The sequence below is a fragment of the Hesperophylax consimilis genome, chromosome 8, assembly GCF_061612785.1.
Source record: "Hesperophylax consimilis isolate HC1 chromosome 8, BYU_Hcon_1.0, whole genome shotgun sequence".
NCBI classification, from domain to species: Eukaryota; Metazoa; Arthropoda; class Insecta; order Trichoptera; family Limnephilidae; genus Hesperophylax; species Hesperophylax consimilis.
Genome location: NC_142843.1, coordinates 32,925,859 through 32,953,169, shown reverse-complemented (window position 1 = coordinate 32,953,169; position 27,311 = coordinate 32,925,859). Strand labels below are relative to the sequence as shown.

Here is a 27,311-nt window from a genome sequence, read left to right as displayed (position 1 = left end):
GAAGGTTTAGATTGAGAACTCAAGGAGATTACTCTTGAAGTAGAAAATTCTATAACGAGGCTTCTGTTTGGAAAGTGTTTTGTGTTATTTATTGTGGAGTTTTGTGATAGGCGAAGATTTTTATTTTCTGTTTTATAAACTTATGTCAGATTATTCATCTTCGCATGTTAAAACCGTTAAAATTTTAAATGTTTGTTTAAATAATAATTAGAAAAAAATACTCAGATGATGCATCTGTTTTTGGATTGCACTCGATCACTGGCTTGTTAATGTCATTATTTAGTCAAGAAAGAATTGAAAACTTATCACAAATCTTTATGGTTCTAAAATGAAAATCTGTGGAAACATTACACATTTTCTTAACATATCATTCATAGTATATTTTACACATATTATTTACTATATTTGTACATAATATTATATACAAATTCATTTAATTCACTCTTACAGAATCGCTCAAAAAAAGTATTGATAAACACGAAAATTACATTTCAAATACAATTAGTAGAAAACAGAAAAATGTTCTTCAGAATTATTTAAACGTGGGTCATCAAATCATTATTTCAGAAAAATTTATTCAGAATTATTTGAACGTGGGTCATCAAATTATTATTTCAGAAAAATTTATTCAGAATTATTTGAACGTGGGTCATCAAATTATTATTTCAGAAAAATTAATTCAGAATGATTTGAACGTGGGTCATCAAATTATTATTTCAGAAAAATTAATTCAGAATTATTTGAACGTAGGTCATCAAATTATTATTTCAGAAAAATTAATTCAGAATTATTTGAACGTGGGTCATCAAATCATTATTTCAGAAAAATTAATTCAGAATTATTTGAACGTGGGTCATCAAATTATTATTTCAGAAAAATTAATTGTCGTTAAAGTATTAAATTAGAATATTTAAATTATCTATACTATAGTCGGGCTTTGGATTTTACGTACAGTTGTAGATATTCATAAAAAACAAGACAAAAATAACAATTAATTATACAATTTACCTAACGGAAGATCTTTACAAATATAAACAATATATTTGGCACAACAAATATTAATTCATAAAGATATTATGCAAAGGATGCACCAATTTATGAAAAAGTACAAATTAATATAATATTCTTAAAACAATTTATAAGGAAGCGCGTTAAATTATACTGATTATTAATATACTTAAATCATTTTTTTAACACTGGATTGATTACATAAATTATAAATTTTCTTTCAGATGTGATCATATGTACATCTTTCGTGTATATTGTGATATATGCTTTAATGTTTTAGTTGCTGTATTGGAATTCAAATAATCAGGTCACACGTGAACAATTATTTATTATATTGTATTTTATTTCATTCAACTTTTACAAGTAGGTAATAATCTAATTAAAATAAATGTTAAAATTCTCAAAGAGTTAATAAGGTCAACGATTTTACAACAACCCTAACAATCACTATAATATCGCGAAGGTCATTCACAACGGTATCTTTATAATTTTATTTAATCAGTCCAGTGGCGTATTTAATATCGTGAAGGTAAAGAAAGTGAGAAATAAATAAATAAAGAAAAGATAAGTATTTAACAGTATGTATGTATGTATGTTATGAACACTATATCCTTACATTAGCACTGCCTTAAGATGGCCCTCCCTACGGTCCCTAGTGTCAGAGTGCGGCAATAGTCCTCGAGCATATCTATTTATAAACACACTAAATCCTTCCCAAAATGCTTTCATTACAAATCATGCGAGTCCTGAAAACTTTCATCGACCTCTTCCATATGATTTGGCACAATTATTTGGCTTGATAAATGAACTCAAAATAATACTGATTATTCATTTTGTCTGACCGACGTAGGCGAGATTTCGTATCATTGATATTGCTTAAATAACCACTCACTGAAAATTACTGAAAATATCTTACTTATTTAAAAAAATATCACTTATATCATTTCTTACTTCTTTAAAACTAAAATAATCGCTTAGAAGGAGAACTTATTAGTGATCAAGCGACATATCTGCATTTATATTGCGCTTTCTTTGTTGCTTGAACGTTTTTGACCTCGAATTCGACTTGACACCGAACTTTGAACTTTGACTGTGAGGTCAATCAAATTCCAATTTAATTCGTATGTTGTATCGTTAATTTTGTCAGGATGTTAGCTGAACTAGGGATAACGTTTTAAAATTGTTTAAATTTATTGCATCGTGAAAAATTATAATCACAGACAGTGTAGTTTTACTGATTAGTGTAGAGTTGGTTCGGTAAACAAATGTGATTTGTTCGACGAATTCTCCGCCCAAGCAATTAAAATACTTTATCACATTTCTTAACCCTCGTATCAATCTCAAAACCTTTCGACAAGCATTCTGCAATATTTGGGTTCCATTCTGAAATTGCCGCACGGTGACACGACTCGTGAACGCCACGTTAAATTGTTTTAATATTCGTTTCTAATATAGACCTACATGTGACAATTTTCCAATGAAAAGATTTCTTGTTCTCAGTATAATAGGTATCATGCGTGTAATCTAGAACTCCCATACTATTAAATGTTCACATTCGTGTGGTCCTCGAGCGGTGCCTGCGATGAATTGATTTGTTCATTTTGTCGAAACTTACATCCTTACCTACTTATAAATCAACTGAGGTCAGTTTCTGAATAAATGGCATTACATTTTCTCAATCGGTTGCAAAAGAGAACTGACCAATATTTGCATTAAATTGATTCGTGACTTATCAAGTAGATTATTACATTAAATTACTGTTTTCCAATTAATTTGTTTATTTTAATGTGTTTTAAATCACGTAAGCTTCATCTCGGAGCAATTCTGAATATTATAAAGACAGTTTATTTCAAAGTTGAAAATTTTCATGAATCCGTTTTTTGGTTCATCTTCAGACGAAATCAGCCATTCTAAGTTCCGCAGCGTATTACTCAGGGCTAGTTTATAGTTTTATATATTACTGTGAAAGGTGGTGAAAATTTGATAGCTCTAGGGATGCGTTTTGTGGTTTGAATGCAGGACACCCTCTACACAGGACCACACATACATTACACCATATTCCTTCAACAATTCTTAAGCAAATACCGTACATATTTATTCATTTACATGTCATAACAGAAATATCTATACAAAATTTTCATAAATTTGCATTTATTTACTATTTTTTACCTTATATAATCGAATTAGAATAATAAAAAAACCGTGTATCGATACACATAAAAGTATTTATTTGATCGATTGAACATATGAATCGATTGTCAACTCTAAATAACGTTAATATATGTATTGGAGTTTTACAGCGACTTTGCGACCGGGCGACTGGGACTTCTGCCCTCTGCCCGTCGCTCTGCGGATATTTCACTCTCATTTCATTTCTCTCTTTTAAAATCACTAAACCTTTGAAAAAAAACATCAACATTCGGGTAGCGTTTTGACTAATTAATAATTGAAAATTCAATCTACACAAAATGTTCTCGGAGAAACTCGCCGTTTACATTATTTTATAGTCACTTCGAATCGATATGTGCTTATAAAAACATCACGCACGCACGATACTTTTAAAAGTTATAATTATTTGATTTTAAATTATCTACCGTTTTAAATAAATATGTAAGTAGCAACGGATTCGTTTGTGCATTTGACATCGCCGTACGTCTCCACTGGAATGGACTACTCGGCCCTCACTGGAGTAGCGCTGCCACGGTTACATGGTGCCATGGTTGCAGGTTGCAGGTTGCCTTCCCGCCGCCCTGCCGGCCTAGCCAGGGGAGTGCCGGAACACATTTCTCCACACTTCTCGGAAGAACGAATGATTGCATTATTTATCCTAGGTGATTCTAGTCGGAGGTAATCAATACTTAACAACTAAACATGCCTTGGCGGCGAGGGCGGGGGCGGGGCGGTGGCTGGTGGGTGGGCAGGTTGGGGTCTACGCCTGGCTCATCAGCGCCTACTGCGGATCCAGCACGGTGACACGTAGTCACCAGCCGGGACGCGTGTTGTCTTAAGGTCCCAGTGTCCCAGTGGCGTGGCCAGACGCGCTAAGGCTCCTCACTGTATTGTAGAGTTACTGTTAGTGTTCATCCTCACTGCTCTACTGCCTCTGTTCTCACAGCCGGTCTTCTTCTTCTTCTTCTTCGGCCTCCTCACCGCCCTCCTCATTCTCTTCCTTGTACCCCGGGTGCTCGGAGATAGCATAGTAGTTTCCGTTGTAGATGACACCCAGCTCTCGCAGCGCGTCTCCTCGGATAGTCGCCTTTATCGTCCAGTTGTAGCAATCGTCGCTCTCCGACTCTCTGTCTAATCGCTCAACATCCAATATCTTAGAACTAAGCCTCTCGAGGATGATGCCGATATCTTTGATGGTTAGATGCCTCTTTTGGTCCACGCTAAGCTGGTCAATGAGAAGCAGGAACTTGTCCGAAGTGATGAGCTCGTCCTCCAGAACGGTATTCTCCGTTTCACTCTCGGAACTGTCACCGTTGCGGCGGGCTCCCTCGGCATCTAGAAATCGCACGTGTCCCTTGTGGGGTGCCCGCCGACCGTCCGCCAACGAGGAGGGCTGCGGGGAGGTCTGCGCGTGCGCGTGGCCCTCCTGTATGGGGGACGTAGCCACGCTTTTGTGCACGGCGATCTTGCGGCCCTCCTCGTGCAGCGCGCAGCAGTGGAAGTCGCACTCGGGCAGCCCGTTGCCGTCCAGCCCGGGCGGGGAGCCAGGGCGAGCGGCAGGCCGGTGCACGTGGCGCGCGCACTCGGGCGTATGCGCGTGCACGGCGCCGGGCCGGCCGGGGTAGGGCGGCTCGTCGTGGTTGATGACGGTGATCTGCGGCCCGGCGGGGTAGCGGCGGTGCGGCTCCTTGTCTAGCGAGGTCTGGATGACGAGCGAGGGCCTGCGCTCGGGGGCGGGCTTGCGCGAGGGTGACAAGCGCGCCCCCGCCCCTCCCGCTCCGCCCTGCCCCGCGCGCTGGTCCCAGTGCAGCACCACCGTGACGCGCCCCTTGTTGTCCATGATCTTCCACGATGGAGTCTCATCGTGCAACTCTAGCGCGTGGATGGTCTCGCATACGATCTTTGGGATCGCCGAGATAGCTGCAAAAAATCGCAAATTTTACTGCGTGTTTAGTATATTGTGTGACTTTACAAAATGTTTTATGAAGGGAATAGTGGCACAAATATTCCGTATTTTAGATCTCACATTAATATCAAAAACCAATATAATTAAACTGTTTTAGGTGGTTTTACGAAAATTCTAAATATAACCACTACTAAAAACCCATATTTTATTTTGGTTTCCAGTGTCATTACTTCCCATGACCAACTAACAAAACCAATGAGGTATTTAGTATATTTAATACATGATTGACTTAATATAATAATATTTTCATAATTTAAAAAAAAGACAAAACTGAAAATCCGTTTCTGTCTAAAATTTATGATATTACAATTCTAGCAGAAAAGTAATAAATTGCCCTGCGGTGTATTTGTTCCGCTTTATTAGTATACAAAACAAAATCAGTTTTATGACCTAGGTCTAATATTCACTTTCACATCGTATAGGTTCCTTACACCCTTTCCCCACCGACCCGCTCTACTGATCGCAAACATTTAGCCACCACCTTTACAACATACACTTGTTTCTTCAACCTCGCTCCTTTTTATAAGTACCGCATTCAGTCCTCTGTTACAAAAGTTCCTTGCTTTCACCCTTCCTTACATATTGATTGTTATATAAAATATTGCATTTCGTTGCCCTGAACGTAATACCAGATTGAATACCTTATTTTACATAAATTTCAAATCAAAATATGCCCAAAACTTTTCACTTGGACGTATCTGCAAAACTTAAAATTCTCTAAGAGATATTGATTTTTCCCACTATGGCCTTAATTTTTTTAAATCAAGTTAACCTTTCAATGTAATTAAACCAAAACAATTCTGTTTTATTGCTCGTCTATTCCCTTCATATATTTGTTTAGCTTCTAACTTTATATATCTACTTTTTTCCTAACCTGTGACCATAAAAAAGATTATAAATGGAACTTAACTGGTTTATTTTATACTCAACATCTAAAATTCAAAATTAATTCACATTTATGGACACCAAGTTTACTAAATATACTCAAATAAAAAATAAAAATAAAATATTTTCCTTGTGAACATAATTCCCAAATATACACACTTATCCAATTGCACCAAAGTGTCGAGAAATGAAAGATTCAAAATTTAAAATCAGGAGAGAGTAAAAGAGAAATTGCAAGATGCATAAAAAGAGACAGGCAAGTAAAATGATAAGAGACAGGATAAGAGATAGAACAATATACAGGATAAGAGGCAGGGCAAGAGACAGGTCAAGAAAAAGGACAATATACATGGCAAGAGGCATGTTATAAGACAGGACAAGGACATCACAAGAGACAATACAAAGATACACGATAAGAGACAGGATAAATGACAATATAAGAGACAGGATAAAATATAGGACAAGATAGTGGCACGATACAGATCAAGAGACAGAACAAGGATAGAACAAGAGACAATACAAAAGACAGGACAAGATCCATGGCCAGAGACAGGCGAGGGGCAGAACAAGACACATGGCAAGAAATAGGTCAAGAGACAGGAAAAGGAAGGTACAAAAGACAAAACATGGTACAAGGCATAAGACAGGACAAGAGACAAAGCGAGAGATAAGACAGTAACTGACCAGCCCTGATGACGTCAGCGCCAGTCGGTAGCCAACGCTGTCCCTGGCGAAGCAGGAGAAGCACAGTGTTAGGTGGGAGTGTCCTCCAGTACTCGCCGTCTTCCACCTGCGTACCGTCGCTCTCGAGCACCAACCGCACCGGCTCGCTGGCACCCACCGACAACTTCTCCTTACCTGCAAACAGACAAACAAACAAACCCACAAACTCAAACTCTGTCCTCCCGTATCTCCATACCAGAACCACACAACATACATAACGATGACTGACCTATAAATCGTCATATTTTAATCGTCAATTTCCATGATATAATTTATATTCGCTGTACCTACATATCCACACGGAGAAAAATGAGTATTACTAATTTATTTAGAATCTCATATAATTATTGATAATCCTGTTAAAAATGGGATTGCAGGACCTTCACTAATTTTAGCAAAATACGAATATATTATCAAGATGTCGGAACACTTTTTCATAAAAATCCTAATATTTTCGCATTTCGTCTTATATATTATCACGGCAAATGCAGGTGCATGAACACGTGTTACGATACATTAGGAATTTACTTAAAGTTTATCAGGAAACTGCCTGCAATCCCGTTTTCAACTGGATTATCAATAATTTGAAGAGATTCTTAATAAATTAGCAATACCTACTCTTTTTTTCTGTGCAATAATGAACATCTTTTTATTCAGAAGATTCTGGAGATCCGTCCAAATTCAGATCTGGTGATCATTACTTTTAGCATTGTTTATTCAGTTAATATAAATTAGAATATAGAAATTGATAGAAAAAATGTATTCATCTGAGAGTAGCAGAACTTAACATATCATCAAAAATCGATAAACGAATAGCTTAAATCTTCGATTCGATCATTAGTCCAGTATCTGATTTTTTGCTCAGATGTTTTTGATTTCCAACTCCGAACGCATAAATGTCAAAAATTAACGACTTTTCTACTTTTTTCAGTTTTTGGCGATTTTAGCCCTGGAGGACTAGTTTTTGATTTTAACTACATCGCACGTGTTAAAATAATACTAAATTTGTTACAATTTGAACCTAGAACCGTCTTTATAGACTCAATAGTTTTCAAAACACAGTTTTACAAATTGTATTTATTTTATTGGTCCTACATCATAAAGAAATCACAAAAAAATCCGAACTACCGGATCTGACGCAAGGTCCTGACAAAAGGTTACTGGACTACATAGATTTCGCAAGAAGTTTTCTGTGAATTTGTTTGCTAATGTTGATGGTCTTTAACGTAGCTAATTAATTATCTATTATAAAATTATTGCCACAACTCTAACACGGAATCACAATATTCCCATTAGCAGTATACAGAACGTGGCAATTGCTAAATATAAACAATTCCTAATACAATTCATTTCAGCAAGCAGAAAAAATCGACTTATTCCATTTATTTATGGTGCGACTGATTTTAAAGAGTCCACCAAGGATTCTCTATCGACTATTTATATTTATTTTTATTTTTTGACTATTTATTTTTACCCTCTATTTACTGGTATTTACCATTTTCCATGTTGCATTGTAAAGTATTTTGTTGTTACGTTGTGCAATAAAAATTCTATGTCTTAAAAAATAAACATGTAAAAACCCAGCTGGGCGTGAATAATGCAATCAAAAGGACTCTTGTCGCACATGAATTCGGTCTAAAAAGAGCACAATTTTGTATAATTATAAATAAAATACATTACCTCTATGTATAAGCTCCTCGAAACTGTTAACCACGAGTCCTTTACGCACATTTCTCGAACTGTCCCATATTTTAAAAGGCCTCTTTCCTCTCGCCTCCTTTAAAATAGAAAATAATTCATTTTAACACACATAAATACTTCGTTGAACAAATATTTTATACATTCGGAAATTTAAAAAAAAAATACAGAACTACGTACGTTCACGAAGAAAAATAAGTATTTCTAATTTATTAAGAATCTTCTCAAATTATTGGTAATCCGGTTAAAACGGGAATGCAGACGGTTTCCTGATATTTTTTTAGTAAATTCCTAATATATCAGAGTACGTGTTCATCCACCTGCATTTTCCTAGACAATATATAATGATGAAATGCGAAAATATTCGCATTTATTGAACACGTGCTCCGTCATCGTGATAATACATTCGTATTATACTAAAAGTTTAACAGGAAACCTATCAATCGTCAAGGGCTTGCAATCCCGGTTTTTAACGGATTACGAATTATTGAAAGAGATTCTTAATAAATAAGGTTTACTTATTATTCTCCAATGTTTTTGTTCACACAATGAATAAACTAACAAAGATGTTGCTACAAAAATTTTTGCGATTCTTAAAAGCAGTGGTTCTTAACTTCGAAATATTGTTACTCCTCAAACTTGTCATAAGTATTCCGCAACATAAGCACTAGAAAATCGTAAACATTATATTAGTACCTAAGTCTAATAAAAAACGCATTGACTTACTAATATAATGTATATATAAATAAACTAGGGTAGTTACGAATATATCAAATAAAATATAATGTAACCTTTTTTAATTTCTCACTGCAATGTACTTACTACAACACGTAATACCTATCATATTATTAACTACTTATAAATAACTACAATAATGTACTGAGCACTCCTATTCCAAACACAACCTAACGCTTATATAGAAGAGAAATATTTAAATTTGTTAATGTGTAAAAACCCAATGATAGCAAAGTAGTGGAAATATAATTTTATATGTTTTTATTTTTAACATTAAATTTAATTTGTAATCATAAGGACATGTGATAGTGAGTATTTGTATACACACCGTTGCAATGACTGCATTTTTTGATACATGAAATTGTATTTTTTTCTCACTCTCCATAATATCCCATTGTCACATATTCCTTAGTCTTAGTAGGTTATTTTGGCAAATGGTTAATTGAAAACCTTCAACTGGTTTAGATTTTATGATTATTTTAATGTTCATTAAATTGTGACAAACTGTTGGTTTCTAAAATAAATAAAATAATTTAATGATTGTTATTTTTTAATTAGAGCCCGCAGTGAAAAAAGATTAAGAACCACTGTCCTGGACTGTAAACTGGACAGCCCGATCTATTGAATCAAAACCTGGACAAGAATTTTGATGGTTAATTTACATATATATTTGATTTTTTTAAATTATAACTCCTAATGACAGCAGAGTCTGAAAAATACATTACCGGAGGTAAAACAGAGTTTTGGAAGGGAAAATGGGAGTTGGATACGGGTTTGAGATTAGTTGCATGTGACTGATCTCTCCTTGAACAGAAAAGACTTCATTCTAAGCCCCCAAATGTCTGTAATATTCTATAGATTTTGCGACATACACATAGATATACATATAAAAATATTATAAAAGTAGCTGGCCGAGAAGAAGTGAGTGCTTAATTTATACTAATAATTCCTGTCTAAACTAAAAAAAGAATTACTTTTTGTGTATTTTTTAAATATGCATAAATTCTTGGTTTTGTTTTTCAGCAACAACAAAACTATCCAACTGACCCAATCGCATTTAACTTGAACATCGGAACCGCAAATTTTGTGACAACCTAAAACACTGGGCCATTGAATTAACCTATACAGGCACGCCCGCCATGTGTAACTAATGCATACATAAATGTAGATAAGTAATCAGAGTTCCAGGCTTTTCAATTTTTAGTGAAGTTATTTGTTAATCTTGTTCTAATATTATTTTTTTTTAAATATCACGTTTCTGAAACCATTTTCTCAAAAAGCTCGTAATAAAAATATCAAAACAATTTCGTATATGTGCTTATCGAAATCAGTATTTGCTTACATAAGTTAGAGACAATAGGATTTATTTAGAAAAACATCTAATGAAACAACTCTAATGGTTTTATTTAAACTATTTTTTTATTTAAATATACTCATAACTCACGAGTAAACACGATTTCTTCAGCTGCGAGCTGTAAATATGTAGTTGCGTTTATTTGGAAATCTCGTAAAAAAACTGTGCTGATTTTATCACGCCATATCTCTGTTTCAAACACATCGAATTAATGTTTGTTTGAAAAGGTGTTGCCTTTCTCAAAAACTCGGATAATTTTTACTGAATTTGTTATTTTTTTAATAAGGGTAATTAATAAATGCAAAAAAGTTAAAATGCGCAATTCTCTTCGATTAGATTTAGTGTCTCAAGATTTGGATGCACCGGTTTTAGGTTGTGCCTGCGCTGTTGTATGATCGATCCTCTGCAGTGTACCGTGGCCCCGCCCGAGCGAACACGTGGCCGTAGCGGGACGCCCACCCCCGCCCCCGCCCTTCTCTTATCGCCCCCACACCACCCGCCCTCACCGCCCCCAGCACTAGTGGAGCCAGGGATGTGATAACGCCGCCCTGTGAGGTGAAGTCATTTCATTCATTCGGCGCGTGAAACGTTTGTTTGACGGATATAAACGTGTATAAACCCGTGCATATGACATACTTATTGTACGTATTTTATAAATACACTTTAAACTTTCCTAAGGTGACATCGGATTTCAAACCGAAAATAACATTTTACAACTTAAAATATGATGATACAATGCGATTAGAAAAGCTAAAAACATTGCATTTTCAACTTTTTTTTTACAAAAGCAGGTAAAGAACACGTCAGAATAAGTTAAACGAATAATTCTTCAGAATTAATCTATTTTACTGACCACATGTTTTATAATATGATTAAAACATAATAAATTGCAATTGAAATTTTTTTCGCGAACATAAAAGAACGCAGTAAGCTAGATAAGGTAACTAAAACCAATCACAAATTTTGGTTTTAATAAAACAATTTAACGTATGTATTACAATAAACCTTACCAACATTAAAATATAACAACACATATTACCAAAGCCTATTGACAGTAAGGGTTGGTAACTTTTTATTTTTTATTTTTTTTTATATTAACTCCACACAGGAGGCCCTGAAGAAAATAATTTCCCTCAGGGCCTATGTCATCTTTGGGGATGCTGTGTTAAGGGTCTTTTTGTGGAGAGGAAGGAGTGAACATGGGTCTTGAAGAGTCCCATGTTGTAGGAGGGAGGAAACACAGTGGTCGGCAGTTCGTTCCACAGCCGAGCTATTGAACTTAAGAACGAATCGTAGAAGCGACCCGTTCTCATGTGACAAATGTCAACCGTGTACAAATTTTGGGCGCGCGTTTGGCGTGTATCCCGACTACGCACCGGTGCCGAAGGGATCAATGACGCTAGTTCCTCAGAGCATCTTCCATTGTAATACCGATAGAACAAGGACAGCATACCTACCTGACGCCTGTGCTCTAAAGATTGCAGTCCGTTTGTTAAGATTGGGGAATCTATCAAACGGACCGCCCGTTTTTGCACAGAGTCAAGGGTTTTTTTCAGGTATTTAGGGGCTCCGGACCAGAGATGGCTGCCAAATTCGACAGTAGGGCGCACTTGCAATTTGTACAAGGTCAGCAGTTGTGTACTATTAAAGTATCTGCGGGCCCTGTACAGTACGCCCAGCTTCTGAGAGGCCAGCTTTACTCTGGCTAGATCGTGAAAGATTCTAACTAATCAGCAATAATTACGAAATGAACCAGACCTTTCAATTCATTATGTGTACTCGTACAACCAAACTGTGTACTCGTAAAACCAAACTGTGTACTAGTACAACCAAATTGTGTACTTGTACAACCAAACTATGTACTCGTACAACCAAATTATGTACTTGCACATTTTGAGTCTTGTTAATTATCTAATCTTTGTATAGAAATACAAGTGGAGGAGTCGTCTGTTGTTTCTGCCCACACGAAACATTTAAATAATGAAATGTTATGGAGGTAGATATAGTATACATGTTAAAGATCAGTAATGTTTTTTGAACGAATTCTTTTCAGAAAATACGCCTTTACGTGGAAATCGACAATAAAACTGAACCATATTCCATTGAAATGTTAAATCTTCAGTTATTTTTCAGAAAATATTAACAATAAATTACATCAAATTTAGGAATAAGCTTCACATTTATTACAACAAACCTTTTGTTTTTGACGGTTAACAAATAAATTTTTCATATTGGACGAAATTTCCCTTACGTACGTGCAAACTTAATTTTTTTCTTCGTGGATAAGAATATTAAATAATTAAATGCTTTAATAACATAAACAAGCAAAATTCTACATCATAATAATATTTGGATGATTTGTATGGCGCTGTTTTTGTGCAAAATCACCCCAAGGGCGCTGTAATAATCTACCATCTGTAGTAAGAAACGAAAATAAAAATGATATCACAATTGTACATGCATTATTACATTTTTATATTTATGGATTGTATGATTTAAAGTATTCCAAACTTATTGATTACGTTAAAATATATTTTTTAAACTCTTTTTGGGTGATTACTTCATAATAATTTCTGTGCCCAGGAAACATGGATTCTTCACATTTACGGTTAAATATACAAAATTTCCATTTCTTCAATTAAATCAAAAATGAGATTAAAATTATATGAGGCATTAAAATGGATTTGTCCCTTGAAAACTAAAGCACAGCGTTTAATGCACGAGCTTAGCAAATTAATATCGCTGGTGCTCCTGGAATATAGGCAATTTTCCTAACACTGACGGTGTTCATAATATATATTGTTTTAATTTTAATGTATTAAATTTTTTAAGACTATATTACATGTTTTTTAAATCTTGTATCGGAATTTTTTCATAGTCTATAGACAGTAAAGACATTCGTGGATGTGAGCATACCACTGTCATTATGCATTGAAACTTTAAAGTCTGACATAATTAATTTATTGTGTGAAAAGAGACACACATGTAATTTACGAATAAAAACGTTAATTTAAAAGCTAATCGTAACAGGCATGAATGCGTTTTCTAAAAATATTGTAGTAAAAATTGAATTCCAAGATATGCTGGTCCATTCATCTGTAATTTGGCTCCCTGGTATTATTCGATGGAGAATGATTCTCCACGTTTTATCTAAAATTTACACCGAACCACGCTAAGCATTCTCCACAAATAATACAAGAAATAGATAAAATTACTTGAAATAAGGCAAGTTTCATTAACTAAACAGACATAGTAAATAGTAGAATAACCGAAATTTTCTATTAAAAGTTCACGTATTGTAAAATTAATTCCAAATACATCCTTACCGCGTTACCCGCGCCGCGCTCCAAGGGAAAACCGCCTCATATTTAACCAAAAAAACACCTTTTTGTGACAGGAAAGACTTGGATTGATCGTTTCAGATTGATTAAACTTTCCTGTTCATTCAGTTTAAGTTATCAGATTAGTATAGTCTCAAATGTCTCGGGATCTAAAGGAAAACGTACATAGGCGAGCCCAGAGAGTGCGCGGGCAGCCAACATGGCGATCAAGGAGCGCGCATGCGCTCCTAACTGCAACCAACTTCATTCCTCTTCATGGCCCACTTTCGTGTTTTTATCCCAATTTGATAATAATAAACTGCACCCAAATCGTAACTTTTTACACCTCGAAATAATATTTTTTAAATAAATAAATTAAGATTAATTAAAATAAATAAATCACATTTTGATATTGATTTATTAATGAATGTTTTGAATTTGGTGAAGATTTTCGCTAAAGTGATTTAAATGAATTGGAAAAATAAGATATTTATAAGTGAGATGTTGGTTGGAGTCGGGCGCAATATCGACTTTGTTGCAACTGCAAGTGCATCAAATTAGAGTAGGTTGCTTCCAGAACTGACCTAGATTATTTGGCAAGAGAGTAAGAATTTTCACTCACGACCTATTTTCTCAATCTCAAACAGATAAATCACGGCAAACCCTATTCCTGCATTCGGTAAATGAATTTGAAAACACTATTTGGAATTTCAAACGAGTAAAAAATAATGTTCACGCAAACTGTCAAGCGCGCGCGCGGTTACACCTACCTCGAATTCATCATGTAGTCTCATAATTGGTAATCACGGTTAACTTTTCATCGCATTGGATAAGATATTAAGCACAGGGGTCCGAGACATATCTTAAATCCAATGGAGAGACGAGTAAGCATGGAGAGAACTGGGATTGTTACTGGAATTCACTATTGCACCGAGCGAGCGGTGATCCAACGGCACGGGCCCACACCACGACTCGGAGCACACGATCACCACAATTAGGATGCACTTCTAAGCCCGTTTTATGTGAATTCGGAATTCCTCAATAATTAGGTTCAGATCGGGGTCGGTTATGGCGAGATAGTCGGCCAGTACGGCGGTCACGCCCACGGCCATCGCAAGTAGCGACCGTCGCGCGCGCGCCCGCCCGCCGCTCTGCTGGCTGCCGGCCGGGCAGGGCGGGGGCGGGCGGTGCGGGGAGCGGTGGGAGGGAAGGGCGGGGGCGGCGGAGGGTAGGGCGGAGGCAGCGCGGGGGCGGGCGCGCAGGGCGGCCCCGTGACCCGGTCTCGGGCCCCGCCCGCCTCAGGTGCCGGGTTTGTTTACGCGCCAACGTTTGGAAAGCGCGATTTTAGCCGAGGCGATTCAAAAAGGGGTTGGAATATGTTGATGTATCTCAAAAAGGGGCCAAAATTTTTATCCGCATCTTCTACAACACCCCCGCCCCGATTCCCGCCTGGTATTTGCCGATATATTTACACAAAACTTTGATTCATACATCGGAGATATTAAATTATATCAAATATGATAAAGTTCACCAAAATTTATAGCGCCTAAGTTAATAATTAGATAAATATTATTTTGTTTTATTTATTTATTCCAACCTATTAATAGAAATGTGGTAAATATCGGAAATGATGTAATGAGGCAATGATTAGAAGACTTGAAGTTATAAATTCGATGTGACAATTGGTTCAATAAATGTGTGGACGTCTTTATAATTATAATCCCTGCACACACCTGCAGAATTTCAACAAATTAATTTTACTTCGAGAACTGTGAAAATAAACTTTCCTAGCAAAAAAATCGCGAGTGCTATTAAAATATTGTATTTTTTATTTCAAACATCGGCAAATAAATGTTTGAGAAACGGTTGGGGTCAAATTCACTACACAATAAAAAAAATGCTTAATTTTTTTCTACTTGCCAAATCTCAATATTTTTTTTAATGTGAATACCGTTGAGTCCCAACTGCTCCCAACCACCTGGAGCCAGTGAGACTATGGCATCCCCAATTGGAGAATTTTATGAGGCTGAAAGTACTGGAGAAGTGAAAGAGTTGTGGAAGAGAAAGGTGGGGAAGTATCTGGCTATTCAGGTCTAGTCACTTAAGACGGCTAAAGCCATTTCAAGCAATATTTTGAGTTGTGAATGGTGGTCTTACACCAGAGCGATACCGAAAGTATCTTCCACTTTGAAACGTGCCGCAAGAATATTATATTATTTTTAATGATTAAACTGCGAAATAACATAAATTCAAATTGCTAGTCAAGAGCCTTACCCCTAGACCACGGAGGCCTCGACCAATAGGACTAAAATATAAACTTTTTATTTCCGTTCATAAAGGATTTTCAGCATTTTTTAATTAATCGTATTTTACGCACGGAAAAAACTTATTGATATAAAATATTACTAATTTATTAAAAAAATCTGGTCAAATTATTCGCAATCCTGTTAAAAACGGGATTGCAAGACCTTAATGAATGATTTGACATGTTTCCTAGTAAACTTTCGGTAAAAAATGAATAGATAATTAGGATGTCGGAACACACGTTCTTTAAAATTGTAACATTTCGTTATTTATTTATTTATTTATTTATTTACGCCCTAATGGGCTTTTACAAAAGTAGTTAACAAGTAATACAGTTGTGTTACATAGTTTACAATAAATTATGATTTTTGATTAAATTAAGGTAAATTCAAATTGATAGTGTGGATTACGGAAAGCTAAATATGCATTAAGGAACATATACATATAAAAACAAAAGTCTATTCACTACAGAGTTGTGAATTCATACATCTCAGTAAAATGATTAAAAAGATTTCGTTTTATAACTAATACGGAATCTTTAAGCATGTCTACAATATTCCCAAATCTATTGCCAAAATGATGTAGTCTGTTTATAAGTGTATGAGCTTCATAGTTGGTTTTAAAATTGTCACAGAAAAATGTAGAACTTTGCCTCGTATTTCTAGTCGGTACGTAAAATTTTATTTTGGCGAGAATTTCAGGGTTGTCAATGGAATTATTAATAATTTTATTTAAAAGTACAAGGTCAGAGATGATCCGCTTATCTGATAGCGTTATTAAGTTAAGTTCAGATGTGACCGTATCCCTTTCTGATTTTTCTGTTTCAGATTTTCGTTTAGAAATCGCTAATATTGTCTTCAGTAATAAAATAAATGTTTTTAGTGATGATTTAAATTTAAGTATGTCGGTTATTTGTTTGATGCTACGTGGAAGGTTGTTATATACTAATGGCCATGTAGTGTGGTCCTTTTTGAAATATAGTTTTGCTTGCTTTTGGGATTAATAATTAATAACTACGCAAGAATGCAATTAAAATCACGCAGCCATGCACCGACAGCTGAAATTAATATATTTACTAATTACAGAGCGTAACAAAATGTCTTTTTTTCAAATACTGATGTCACAAGCTAAGAACACGAATTATTTTTTATAATATCCATGCCTTGCTTCTAAATACAAATGTCAGTTTTTAAATTTTTTTAAAATTATTTTCCTCACGGCCTTTGTCATCTTTGGGGATACTGTGTGGACATTAACCCGGGTGCCCTTGCTGTTCACCACACGATGTTTGCCACTTGGGTGACCTATGGCAGAGGTTTTTAGGTTATGAATGGATGGTTCATGGGACAATGGTACCCATAAACGCCTTCCAAATAGAAATCGACATATATTTTTGCAATTTCGTATTTTTCGATTTCAAGAAAGAATGTTTCAATTTTCGGAGGACACGTTACACAGGAATACTTTTCTTAAATTTAAAAGTTGCTAAAAACAGCAAATTATATATAAGACTCGTGAAATTAGAAAAACTGACTTTGACCCTTTAGAAGCAAGCCACCAAATCATGTATCATAATAAAGAGGATTGGTTGGTAAAAAAGCGTAATATAATATTAAGAAGAAAAAATATTGTTACAGATTGATACTCTCAGTATCACCCTGGCCAACCAGATGCCAGAAGATTGGTGACGAAAAAGAATCATCAGAACAAACACAGTCACACATCAGTTTCACTCATAATATATCAACATACACTCAAGTAAAATGGGGTAACTTAAAAATCGGGGGGCGACTTTGATAATCGCGGATATCTTTATAATTCTCATTACCGTTCAGAAATAATTACTCGCTTCTTTTTCAGGCAACCTGGATACAATCACACTTCGAAAATAAGTGTAAAAACAGTTGGTTTCTAGTTATATTCAAACATATTGATAGTTAAACTGTGAAGCTGTTTTAAGTATGTTTTCAGAAAGAAAAAAATACGTTTTATTAATAAATCAAAGATTAAAATAATTCCGTTACCTTTATGTTGTAAGGTATTTCATTGCCTATCGATATCTGTATTTTCGAACTCTTTTTACAAAATGACACACATATTTCCGAAACAAACGATTTTTTAAAAATAACTTATTTATTGTCAAAATTGATCAAAGTCACCCCAATATTACGGTATCTGATAACAAGATTAATTTTACGGTTACTATGCCGTGTTACACTTTCTCCTTCTTTAGTCAACGTTTTAGGCAGTCTTAGAGTGTTCATCATCAGGGCGTGGAAATCTCAAAGTATACGATAGTTCACCTACAAATTTGTCAAACTGTGGCACGTGAGAGCGAAAAAAATCTTTTTTACACTTCATGATAAGTCACTGAATTCATCAAAAACTAACTGGTGAAATTTGAAAAAACGAATTTTCCTGCCATCTTAGTGTGTTTTTTTGGCGTCATCTTTATTTATTTAATCCGAGAATTTATTACTTTGTACATACTATGTACCTTCCTACAATAATTTATTTATATTCAAAAACAAGCTCATTAAATAGCTTAAATATAAAAAAATATCGGTTTTTATTTTATTTATTTATATATTTCTATTTATCTTACTTTTAAATTATTGCAATTATCAAATAATTTCAATTGTGAATTGATTCATAATTCTTAACTGACACACAACCACCACAACATGGACATGTGCCTAGTTTGGTGGTCGAAACATTCTCAATGACTGTAATAATCAATGCACTGAATAAAGTAAAATTAAAAAATGATTTTTTAATGGAAAATTCATATAGAACTGTGTTTGCGACTACTAATCACCCCAATTGTTGGAATAGATCAGTGGTTTTCAAAGTGGGGTTTGCGACCCCCTGAGGAGTCGCAGAGTGACCTGTAGGGAGTCAGGATTTATCTTTATTATAAAAAAGTAAACAATGGGTATATTTTTATAGAAGAAGTATGTCATTAACATAAATAAAAATTGTACCAAGTACATAATACAAATTAATGCGAAGTTGCGTTTGTTCTTCTTCGTATTCGAGGCACAGAGTATGAAGTCATCTTCCAAATTAAGATTGTTTCTGTGTATCATTTTTATCGCAAAGATTTAAAAATGTGCGCTTTTGCAAAGCTGATATTTATGAGAAATACACACTATTTAACAAATATAAAGGCTGGGGGTCGCGTGTGGGTGAATTTTATTTTTTCGCGCCTATCAAAAGTTTGAAAACCGCCGGAATAGATAACATAGGTTATCACGTAATACTATTATGGCAGTCATAATCAAAATGTCATAAGGTGCTAAGTTCTAAAAATTCAACATTATTAATGATGCTTAAAACAGATTTTTTAATTTTTATTTCGAAAATTCATTTTCTTAAAGAAAATTTCAGTTTGGTAGTGTAGGTGAATTTTTCACCGATTTCCTGAAAATCTTCATACAATAAAACCGAATTTTTGAAAAAAAACATTTCCGGCTACAACCATATCAAAAATTCCTCAAAACACACCCAAAATTCACAAGCCGCCACTATTTATGACAAGTCTCTAATTGAATCATTCACATCCAAGTTATTTCCTACCACTCGCAATAATATATAGGTACCTATCTTTTATTATTCGGTGTTTACTTCATTATTAAAAGTTTAGACAAACAAAAACGTATTGGATGGGGGCTTAGTTGACACCTTTTCGATATCAAATATCTGAGAAGAAAATTCAGTCGAAGGCAGGCAAAATGATAAAATGAGAAGAAAAAAGTTCGTTCCCAAGCAAAATGTATTATATTACAAATATTAATTATTCAACGCAATGCCGCATGCCTCGTATTGGGTTCACCTTCGGAATGGTTCATAATAATTTAGTATAGTACCCGCTCTTGTCTATAGTTTCGTCTGCTATAAATCTAGGTTATGCCATTTCAGAAAAAAATGAATAAGTAAAAGCAGGAGTTTAATAAAAAGCAGATTGAAATCGTTAGAGGATAGGCTTCAGGCGGGAATACTGTTCCTGTTCAATCGGTACTTCAATGGAAGAAGCTTCAAGGAACTAGCTTTATTGACCCTTTCGGCACCGGTTTTTGCTTGGAAAACAAATGTGTACATGGTTGACATTTGTCACATGTGAACGGGTTGTTTCTATGACACGTTCTTGAGTTCAACAGCTTGGCTGTGGAACGATTTGATGGTCTCTAAGTTAGGTCTCTAGTTATTTATGCTCATTCCCTCCTCTTCTCAAAAAGGCCCCCCACACAGAATTCTCAAATATGACTTAGGCCTTGAGAGATTTTTTTCCAGGGCCTCTTGCGTGGAGCTAATGAAAAAAGGATGAATATTAGTAGAAAAGTGAGATCTCCGAATCCAGCATGTGGTAGATCCAACATACAAGACTCATTGAAGAGTTTTCAAAGATATGCATATATGACATCGGATTGTACATGTTCACGGGATAGTGAATGGACGCAAAAAACCTATTTACATCCTTGGTGGGAAAGAGGCACTAGTTACTCTAATACCTGGGGAGTTGTGGAGCAAGAGACATCGTCAACTAACCAATGACAACCCTAGTAAACATCATTAAAGGGATCAGGTTACTTTCAAAGGACTTAGAGTACCGTAGGATATTGCATTGGGTCAATGGTCTGAGTATTTGCAAACAATGCAGGTCAAATCATTATTTACCAATGGTGACCTGACAATTTCGACTTATTTTTAATTAATTACATGTCAATTGGTAAAAGTGATTTCTGGCGAAATTAGCGTTTTATTTTCCTTTTATTTATGGAAAAAAGTTCTTATATGACTTTTTATTGGAATTTCGCGTGATTTTTGAAATCTATCAACTTCCCTTTTTAGTACCTATTCTCAGCAAAAGAAATGGTGTATTTTTTTTATTGAATAAAACAAGGACATTTCCCAACGTTTTTGACATGAAGTTAGCAGTATTCATGTCAAAACCACAGGCAAATAAAAATTTAGAACGTATAAAATTGATTCCTTTTTTGTGCACCAGAAATTACGAGTATCTTTTATAACTTAACACAAAACTTTCTGGTCCGTAATCATTTATTAAAAAAATCTGCAAAATATCTTCAAATTACATAACTAACCATTCAAAGAACCTTCCACAGGAGACACCAAATTCTTCTAAAAGTGTCACTTTTGTATATTGATTTAGTACAAGAGCTAATCTATGAAATAGTAGATTTACTACTGATTTCATTGATATGTCCGCATATATACATGTCCGCGTGTGTGAACATGATTACCACTAAAAGTTTATGAAATGGATCGTCATCAACAACGAGTCTATTTGCGGAGTTTCAGCTCGATCGGATGCTGAGAAGTGGGTTAATCTCTGCTTCCAAGATTTACATTGATTCATTACCGAAGACAAAAGCGAAATTCAATAGATGTATTTAAAAAAAGGTCGTCGGGGTAAGCGTCTTTCTCGGATACGATGAACTAATTGTTTGCAAAAATCAAATGCGCAATCCCCAGTTAACATTATTTTCCAGGGGTAAAAAATTTGTCTACAGTTGAAGTGCAAAAAAATTATGAAATATGCAACAAAATTGTAATCTGCGCATTTTGGAGGTTATTTGTTTAGGATTAAAGTCTTTATAAATGGCATTTCACCTCGCAGCTGTGGTGGGGGCATTTTTAAATAATTTTAGGCCGGGAGCAAAAAGGTGAGCAAAGGAAAATGTACCGATTGGTTTTGCCTAAGTTATCTCCTGAATGTGTTGGGGATCCCCCAGTGATTCGTTGTTTATTTTTATTTGTTCGCTCGGTGTTTGCAGACTGAATATTGCATTCGGGAGGCTTTGTTTCCTCTGAAAGGGAGGAAATAAACACTGCCTTTAAGAATGGTTTTCCGAATTTTCTCCAAATTTTCAAAACCCGTTCAGGTAAAACAACAAATATTTAATACTATTTATTTTTCTCGTTTAGTTTACGGAACTCGATTTTAATTTTGGTACTAAAAGTTACACAGAGAAAACTTACTTAAATACTGTTAATTTGTTAAAAATCTGGTCATATTATTCGTTTTCCTGTTAAAAATGGGACTGTAGGCCCATAACGAATGAATTGAAAGAGTTCTTAATGGGAAAGTTGATATTGACTTACTAAAATTGTCGCATTTCATTATGATATCTATTAGGAAGAGAACTTGTGTTCTCGATATATTCTGAATGACTAATATTTTATCAGGAAATTGGCATGCTGTCACTTTTTAACATGATCATTTTTTTCCATGTAGGCGAAGCTAGCCAACCATAATGGAGTACTGGTACCTACTCCATTACTCTTAACCCATCGCCTTGCACAACAGTGGAAGTGAATTCATTGTCCATCACTTCTGGACACAATTACACCCAGATTCCTAGCCACCCCTTGTACCTTTTTCTTTCCCAGAACTTTTCCTCTTCTATTCCCTAAAAATACCCTTCACACAGCATCTCCAAAGATGCCATAGACCCTAAAGGAGTTTTATTCCTCAAGGCCTCCTTTGTATAAATTAGATTAAAAAAGGAGTGTGTGCCAAGACTAAGTTGTTTGGCGGTTCATCCTCTCTGTTTACCCATGCGGGAAGCGGTGTGATGTTAGTTAGTTACTTACGGTTTTGAAATAAAATTACATTTATTTCTCCTTGCGAAACAATTCACAGGATTCCATGAAACTTAATTCCAGAATTGAAGTTCAACGATATTTATCTTTCCTCAGCAGGGAGGTCTTTCAATTTTCGGCCCCTCGTGATGGCAATTTTGAACGCAAACCTACCACTGTACAATACAAACAGAATGTGTAGTCGTAAAGTATAGTAAATTGCACAGCGGTGAAGAGGCGGTCATCTACAATGATGTACAACCAGTAGATTATTTCAGTTGTTCCATACAACATTGAAACCTACAAAAGCTTTGGTAGACAATATTCGTATTCATAAAAAAATTATTTGCCTTTACAGAATAATTTAAAGAAATTCTTCTTAATAAATTGCCATTATAATATTTTATATCAGTAGGTTCAATACGTGTTTCAAAAAACGATCAGAAATTTACATTTCAAATGAACGCCGTAAGTGAATATTTAAAATTACGACTTAAATTAAATTAAATGCTTTAACATTTTGAAAAAAATATATTTTAATAATTTTGGTAGGTACCTATTTTAAAGCTTGTCTGAATGGTTCCCAGTTCCAGTTTTTAAAATTAAAGCGAATCCCGGTTCTACTTGTAATTGAACCGGAGATACTCAGAGAACCAAAATATCTGCATTAGAAATATTTCAATATTAAAAGAAAGGCCATGTTACACTTTCAGATTTTCGAGGAAGAATTATTATCATGAGATTTGTTAAACATCTCTTTTAATCCACTCGAGCGATTTTTGGCATATTATGCCAATTTTGCGAAAACGTTTTGAGCGATCGCTTGTCATAGTGTGCCAAATTTATAAAACCTAACAAAACGGGATAGGAGTGAAATTTAAATGTAAGTGGATTCATTGGCTTTAAACCGCAGTTAGCAGTTTCATATCCGTATCAATATTTTGAGGAGTGTTATTAATTAAATAATATAGTCAGTGTATATATATATATATATATTGACACCAATCGCTCGAATTGATATAAGCATACTCTATATTTTGATGCCTGAACTATCGTTTACGTCATGATATACGGTTTAAAAAAATATTTAAAAAAAAACAAAATGTCTTATCGTTTTATAAGAAAAACAATGTTAAAGTCGTGAATATTTAACGAATTTCAACGTACAAGCAACTTCCATGCACTTTATTGATTACGAAACCTTTACAGATCTTTATCGTGATTGATTTTTGGTGTTGCATGTTGAGCTTCCTCCCCCCATAACCAAAGTTTCGGACACCATTACAGTATCCATCCCCAGGTCAAGTATTCTGTATACGCCCTAGTTCTTTCTAATACTAGTAACAATTTACGTGAATATAGAATAATAACATGACATATAGACTCAGGATAAATTGAGGAAAATAAAGATATCTACACAAAATTTCAACGTGAATTTTATCTACCATTTGTATCCTTTCAGAATATTTGCTTATTTCTGCCGCTTTCAATGCAAATTCCCGATGATTATTTTTTAAATTTTTCTTAAATATTTTTAGGTAAGTACCAATAATACATACTTACTCAAATGCCCACTCAATAATTTATTTTGCTGTTGAAATGCAATTCAAATGAAGATTGAGGCTTTTAATGTTTTTTTTATTAAATTAAAATTGTGTGGTTGTATTACTACGTATTTTATAGTATATACTCTTTTGATGAGTGTTATAAAATTACGAATTTTTCATAGCGCTGTTATCAAATTATGAATGCATTTGTCAACTGCGGTATGTAACCCGTATGAAGTAAAGCGAAACCGGTAGGCGACAAATCGATAATAAAATAAGGGATCATTCAAAATGTATATTTTATAACATATAATATTACGCGAGGTGTCCGGGGGTAAAGTGCGCTAATTTTGGGAGGTGATTCTACATTATGGTAGAAGTAAAAAAGATAAATCACTTTTTTCGGAATTCCAATGTTTATTTCCCCACACATTAATATTTTTCCATAGAAGAAAATTTAGTTTCCCATACTAACAATTCAAAATTTAACCTAAAAGTAATTTAACTTTCTTACGACGAAAATCATTTGGAATCACCCCCTGAATTAAGCGCACTTTACCCCGGACACCCTGTATAATAATTGCTTTCTACTAAAACTTTATTTTCTTTTAGTTTATCTTTAATTTTTAATACTACTAGTTGACCCTCAATACTTCGCTATTGCTAATGTCTTTCTCAGGCGTCCCCCACTTCTTCCATCATTCACTACTGTTTACCACAATGTAACTGTTAAATAACTACATTAATTCGACTCCATATCTCATTCTGGATTAGAGATATTGCGTTAAGTACTTCTCGATCGTCCCCGACTTCTTCTACAATTCAAACCACTTTCTAAACACTCCTGACACTAATAAGAACAAACTTAAAACTAATCAGAACGAAATTTTTATCGAAATCGGTCGACCACTTTTCGAGTTTTGCGAGCACAAACATTTACAGGTTGAGTCTATATAAATAAAAATGTAAATTTTCGTTTGTTCAAAATCTTCAATCTGAAATCCAAGTTCTTCACCTTTGAAATATTGACACAACTTTGCATTTTACCACGCGTGTGTGGCATGTAAAAACATTTTATTTTACAGCGCCATCTTTTGGACGTAAAAGCAACACGCTCTATTTTTTTTGTACAGACAAACTGAGTCGGAGCAACGCGTGGCTGGGTACAGCTACTTTATTTATACATATATAGATAAATAACAACGATTTTTCTGGTATCAAAATTACAAAACAATTTAGGTATTATAAAAAAATGAATAAGGTCGATACGTACCAAAATGATATGAATCATATTTTGTTATTTCTGGAACGTTGTGGGTTTACGACCCCTGTTTCCTGATAAAGTAGAACAACCCAGCTAATGATAAGTATATTACGGCTTCAAATGAGGAATCATACAAAATGTAAGGAACTACCAGGTTTCTGAAGGGATAAGATTGTTTTTTAGAATCAGGTTTATTTACTTAATAATATTTTGTTTCTTAGATGGTTTTAAATGTTCATTGATTCGTTATTTCACTGAATAAAACCCATTCAATAATGTATAGATATTTGGATAGTGAATTATTGTGAAAAAATTATATTTGTTTTATGTTTTTAATCATACAATTTTCAATGTGGTAATTTGTTTAACAATACATCAAGCAGAACTTTTACAGTAAAAATGTTGTTTTAAATTATCAACCCAATAAGCAGAATAATTAACATATGCAGTATAATTGTATTGTGTATTGTGCCTCAAAGTAGCAACCGTATAATTAAAACTAAATGAAATCTTACTACGGTAATATATATTTCATTTTTATGAAAATATTACGTGAAACTATTTCGTTCGAAACATCAAACTGCTTGTAAAACATTAAAGCAATTATTATTTGAAATGCTTTGATTAAATTATTGAATCTATGATGAAGAAGGTTGTAAGTATATTCTTCAATGAACATCTATTCGCTTACGAACACGAGAGTCGAGCGTATCTGTAATGTTGTGGGTAGCACATGGGCGATCCTATGTAGGTACCTATATAAGGGAGGAATCATGCTTCAATTTTGATTACCATAATAATCCTGGAAACGCTCTCCCCAACAACATCGGCCACTGTTTCTATTCCATTTGTCATCTGAATGTCCTGGCATAGCCTTCCACATAAACACATCGCATCGGGGAGAACTCAAACCGAGCACAGAACCTGCCAACAGAACTCTACACTCTACTGGGATAGAATCGATACGAGAACTGAGAACTTCGCCAGTCCGGAGGCGTTGCGAGATTCTACGCGAAACCTGCGAAAATGGTGAAATAAAAGCATGAAATAACTTGACTTTATATGATCCCGACGCTATATTTGAAACTCTGCTAAATGTATAACACCCATTTAGGCTGGCGAAAGCGTGGCGGTTGATTTATAAACTATCCAAATCACGCATTGAGTTTAGGAAGAAAAACTTTAGGTTTGTGAGAAGGGCACACTTTAGCTACTGCATAGCGCGATAACACCGGTAACAACGTCACATTAAAGGTGTTTTAATCAAATAAGGTCGGATTGGTCAAGACAAGGTGCACTTAAGACAGAACACAATCGCGTGAACCGTGATTGGAAACGTGTAGGAGTTGAAATATAAAACCACCGTAGACCGTATCGACGACATTATAAAATTATTAATTTATTGTATCAGTTCGGTTCTCGATTAAGTGGTTAGATTAGCTGCATCTTATGTTATTATTATGTGCGAGAGATGTGGCTGAATTGATTATAGGCTGGGCGCTCGCTCTGTGGGTGCTGTGCCTTGCGGGTGGCTCGCTGTTTGCTCTCGGCAGGTGCTGTTGGCAGGTAGTTTGATTTGCTGGTTGGTTGGTTACCTCTCTTGCCATGACGGCATGTCCTGCGGTCACACCCTGCCGCCACCGCTGGCGAGCTCGTCATCCCCGATGAGCATCGTCCGACCGAGGAACAGGGCTATCGGCGGAGCCTGCGTCTGACTGGCGCGCGGGCGGCG

The 27,311-nt window shown here is 35.0% G+C and overlaps 1 protein-coding gene across 4 annotated transcripts; it reads right to left on the bottom strand.

Moving 5' to 3' along the window:
- Positions 1 to 649: 649 nt before the first annotated feature.
- Drep2 (DNA fragmentation factor-related protein 2) lies at positions 650 to 27,311 on the bottom strand. 4 transcript variants are annotated; one of them, XM_089634146.1, is made up of 5 exons: positions 27,175 to 27,263; positions 26,372 to 26,597; positions 8,432 to 8,528; positions 6,713 to 6,886; positions 650 to 5,097 (listed from the first exon to the last, which is right to left on the bottom strand). In XM_089634146.1, exons 2-5 carry the CDS (start codon positions 26,468 to 26,470, stop codon positions 4,118 to 4,120), a joined length of 1,350 nt encoding a protein of 449 aa, XP_089490272.1. In that variant the 5' UTR covers positions 26,471 to 26,597; positions 27,175 to 27,263; the 3' UTR covers positions 650 to 4,117. The 4 variants fall into 4 exon arrangements, with proteins under 4 accessions (XP_089490272.1, XP_089490274.1, XP_089490271.1 ...); XM_089634148.1 differs by lacking the exon at positions 26,372 to 26,597 and having other exon boundaries at positions 27,175 to 27,311; XM_089634145.1 differs by having other exon boundaries at positions 26,372 to 27,275.

What these genes read in the sequence shown, in the direction of transcription:
- Drep2 (XM_089634145.1), bottom strand. Translation starts at nt 26,470, where the DNA reads ATGTGTTTATGTGGAAGGCTATGCCAGGACATTCAGATGACAAATGGA. An exon ending in GCGTTTCCAGGATTATTATG is followed by an intron (nt 8,529 to 26,371) that starts GTAATCAAAATT and finishes TCTATTTTAAAG; the next exon opens with GAGGCGAGAGGAAAGAGGCC. An exon ending in CGCTGACGTCATCAGGGCTG is followed by an intron (nt 5,098 to 6,712) that starts GTCAGTTACTGT and finishes GATTTTTTGCAG; the next exon opens with CTATCTCGGCGATCCCAAAG.